At 36.0% G+C, this 3,696-nt stretch overlaps 1 protein-coding gene across 1 annotated transcript in view; it reads left to right on the top strand.

Moving 5' to 3' along the window:
- Positions 1-607, top strand: part of LOC103804803 (parkin coregulated gene protein-like) — a gene marked incomplete at its 3' end in the record, with an annotated part of 46,695 nt that extends 46,088 nt beyond the window's left edge. The window contains exon 2 of the mRNA XM_009077432.1: positions 473-607. Within this exon, the coding sequence (XP_009075680.1) occupies positions 473-607 (135 nt within the window). The remainder of the gene's footprint in view (positions 1-472) is intronic.
- Positions 608-3,696: the final 3,089 nt, after the last annotated feature.

Below are 3,696 nucleotides of genomic sequence, written 5' to 3'. Positions count from 1 at the left end.
GAAAGACAATGAAAGGTGTGGACAGTAATATGAGGTGGAAATCAAGTCAAATTACTTATAGAAAGAAATAAATAGGAAAAGGGAAAGTGCTCAATTTTACAACAACTTCTACTGTATAATGTCAATATATTCTTGGTGGTTTATTTTTGCTTTAAATTTCTATGGTAATGGAGGGGTCTACTTTGAAACATAACCAGTCTTTATTGGAAAATTTGAAAGTGGCAACAAAAAAACCTCCTAACAGTTAACAAAACCTGTAGATTATTGCCAAAGTGTACTTTCAAAGAATTGAAATATAACATGTAAAGAAGAAAGCAAGCTATAATTTGGGAGAGCAGTGTTATTCTTCTTTCATATCTGTGTCTAATTTAAACCATGTAAATTAGACTTTTTCTAAAAATATATTACCACTAAACTATGGGTTTTGTTTTTTTTTTTTTTTTGTTTGGTTTGGTTTTGGTTTTTTTTTAAGGTGAGAGGGCCCCCACTTGCAGGAGCGTTAAAAGAAAGACCAGCAAAGCCAACAGCATTTCGCAAGTTTTATGACAGAGGAGACCTCCCAATTGCCGTGGAACATGACACTAAAGGAAACAAAATCGCCTGGAAGGTAAGTCACAGCACAGCTGTAACAGCCAGCTGAGCTTATTGAAGTGACATCTCTCACTGTCAAACAAAGTTGGCTTGTAAGTAAATACACTGAAAAAATTTCTTAGCAAATGGAAGATGGTGGGAAAGTCATTAGAGAAAGGCCCCTGAGTCAGCTGTCTGCCTTGGCTAACAATTAAATTATATGCTGCAAAAAGGAAGATGACAGAGTTGCTTTGCCTTAGAGAATTGTCTCCTTCCCAATTCATCTCTATTTTTATGAGGACCTGGCAATGCAGCCTGTTTCAGGCAGTCCATCAAATGATGGAAGTGGCTGGATACAGTGAGCAGCAGCCATTTATCTCCCCCAAATTTCACCTTCCTGCAGGACACTTCCAAATAGAAGCTTTAATTACCTAAATGGATAGGTCAAGATTGCCTGCTCCCTGAAAATGCAGAGCAGAATACAAACGAAGGCAGATTCTCATTCTCTGGCTGTACTCTCAGTCTACAACATATGTCAGACAGCGTAATCGCTGTCATACGTGCCTCTGTTACAGGCTGACCTCCACTGCTGAAACCATTACGGCTCCGACATTTCTCTGACAAAAGGTTAATTGGCTTCAAAATAAATGTATCGCCTAATGACTCCATTCTAATGCGGCTGTGTTTCTCTCTAAAAGGCTTGGTGATGTTATTTGTAAAACTTGCCAATCTTCTAAGTAACTACCGCAGACTTTTAAATTTAATTTGAAAAATGAATGCTGATCTTTAACCTGCTCCTGCTATTTAATTATTTTGGTTATCATGAATTGCTTTATTTTTTTTTGTATTATTTATTGGACTAGAATAAGATTTTGCTGGAAGCAGTGATAGTTACAGAAAATGCACACGATATGCATGAACAAAATATGTCAGATTTGTAGAATGTTTTAAATTGTTCATGTCAAGAACATGATACCAATTTTAAATGTATAGCTATGTTAAGTCAACAAAAAAAGAGGGGATTTTGCTGATTCTACTTAAAATGAAGCCAACAGGATTAGACCTATAATGTGGTAAGTGGTAGTATATTTGATAGTAACTAGATTTTTTAGGTGGCTTTTTCACTTACTGAAGTACAGAAGAGAGATTTGTGCTACTATGTTTTTGCCTATGGCAGTGTCGAATCAGCACAAGGAACAATTAATAGTTCTTGCAGCAAAGAGAATCTCTATCCAACAAGACTTTACCTGTGATCAGAATGAGATTCCAGTGCAATTGGACTTTAGGCAACACTAGAAATTCCCTTACTGAACTAAACCTCATAGGCTTTTAAGTCTGCACTCTGATCTTTCATCACCAGGTAAGACCGAAAGGTGGATTTCAAGCAGCTGCAAAAAAAACCCCTCACCATTTAGTTTCTATCTTGAGGCTTTATAATTTCTAATTTCTCAAAATCAGACTGAGAGGTGCAGAAAAATTACCTCATTTTAATTTCATTTTTATGCATGTATTTCTATCAAAAGGACTGGGATTCCACTAGATGATGCTAGTGACTGCTTAGTTGACTTAGGACATGAGGAAGTGGAACGAAGCTACATAAGACTTTCAGATGAGACATCAGAAAAAAGTTTTTCATTCACAGGGTGGTTGGTCATCGGAACAGATTCCCCAGGGAATTGGTCACAGCACCAAGCCTGGAAGTTTCTAAACAAAGCTCTTAGTTATATGATTTAAATTTAGGTAGTCCTGTGAGGAGCAAGAAGTTGCATTCTGTGATCCTTATGGGTCACTTCCAACTTGCTAACTCGCTATCTACAAACTTTCCAACCACGGATGAATGTCTAAAGTATTTTTTTCCTGTATCTGACAGTTTCAATGGTTTGAAAATATACTACCTCGAACAGTCACAATAGCAGAGTCTCTAGTGAAAGATTTGCAGTCTTACGGACCTAACGTCCACCTACCACAGTAAAACACTGGCATTTAGCTAGTGCAATGTAGGACTGAGCTGTCATGCAAGAGTTGTTTTTGCTCTTGCTCTTAATCCTTTCTTTTGAAGCAAATTATCGGGACATCAGCATGAATGCAAGAAAGCAGTACAGTAGCAGTCTATTCCATTCTTAACCAGGTGGCCAGGTCCAACCTTATTCCTCTTATTCCATGCCACTTGATTTAGTCACAAATCAATCCAGACAGAGTTCTGTGGTAGGCACTCAAGAAAACATTGCTGAGGTAGTAGAGCTACTTGAGGCTGTTTAGTTTGATATGCAACCATCATTGATTATTGTGCAGCTTAAGCAGATAAAGCAGGCAGATAGTTTTCTAGTTCAAACTTTGCATTAGATAACTTCTAAAGTCTTAGAGGCTGCCTAGTACTGCAAATGGGTGAGAATGTTGTTCACCATTAACTAATATTTAAAGATCCAAATAAACTAAAGTATTTTTCACTTGTTTTAAGGACATGCAAGTAGTTAAACTATCCAACATACATCTAATGGCTAGTTTTCATCGGTTCATCATATTTAATTGTAAATCTGATGAACTAAGTTATTTTTTTAGAAATATATTTTACTCAATACCACTTAAATTCATGACAGTGAAAAGATTTACTAATGAAATGTGTCTAGGCAAAATATTCTATAAAATCTTGGCTGAACTGTATTTATTTGCACGAATCATGATTTAATGGAAGGATAAAAAGAAGTAGTAAATGGTAACAGTGATATTTTAATTGTGCTATAATTGCACAATGTCAATATTTTATTGTGAGAGGAGGGTTTTTTTGGCTCTGTTTAGTTGTAATGTGTATCATGGTTCATTTCATTCCTGTTAGATTGTCTGCCAAGTGGTGCATGAGAGAAAATGCAGGAGGGTCTCACAAACCTGATTTATACTGACAAAGGAAAATACTACAGGATTTTCTTCTTTCCTGCAGAATACAGCTGCTTTTTATTTGCTTCTTTGTTTGTTTTTTTCTCTTTTTTTTTAAATCACTGAAGCAAAACCATTACTGTCAGACATTAAAATTTTTTTTTAATCACTTTTAACTCTAGTTCACTATATTGTAATTCTGTGGACAGAATGCAGTCTTTTTCAGCTAGAATAGGAGAATCTGAAATGGTTTAA

The sequence above is a fragment of the Acanthisitta chloris genome, unplaced genomic scaffold, assembly GCF_000695815.1.
Source record: "Acanthisitta chloris isolate BGI_N310 unplaced genomic scaffold, ASM69581v1 scaffold10736, whole genome shotgun sequence".
NCBI classification, from domain to species: Eukaryota; Metazoa; Chordata; class Aves; order Passeriformes; family Acanthisittidae; genus Acanthisitta; species Acanthisitta chloris.
The sequence above is the reverse complement of the archived record's forward strand: the minus strand, read 5'-3'. Positions and strand labels throughout refer to the sequence as shown.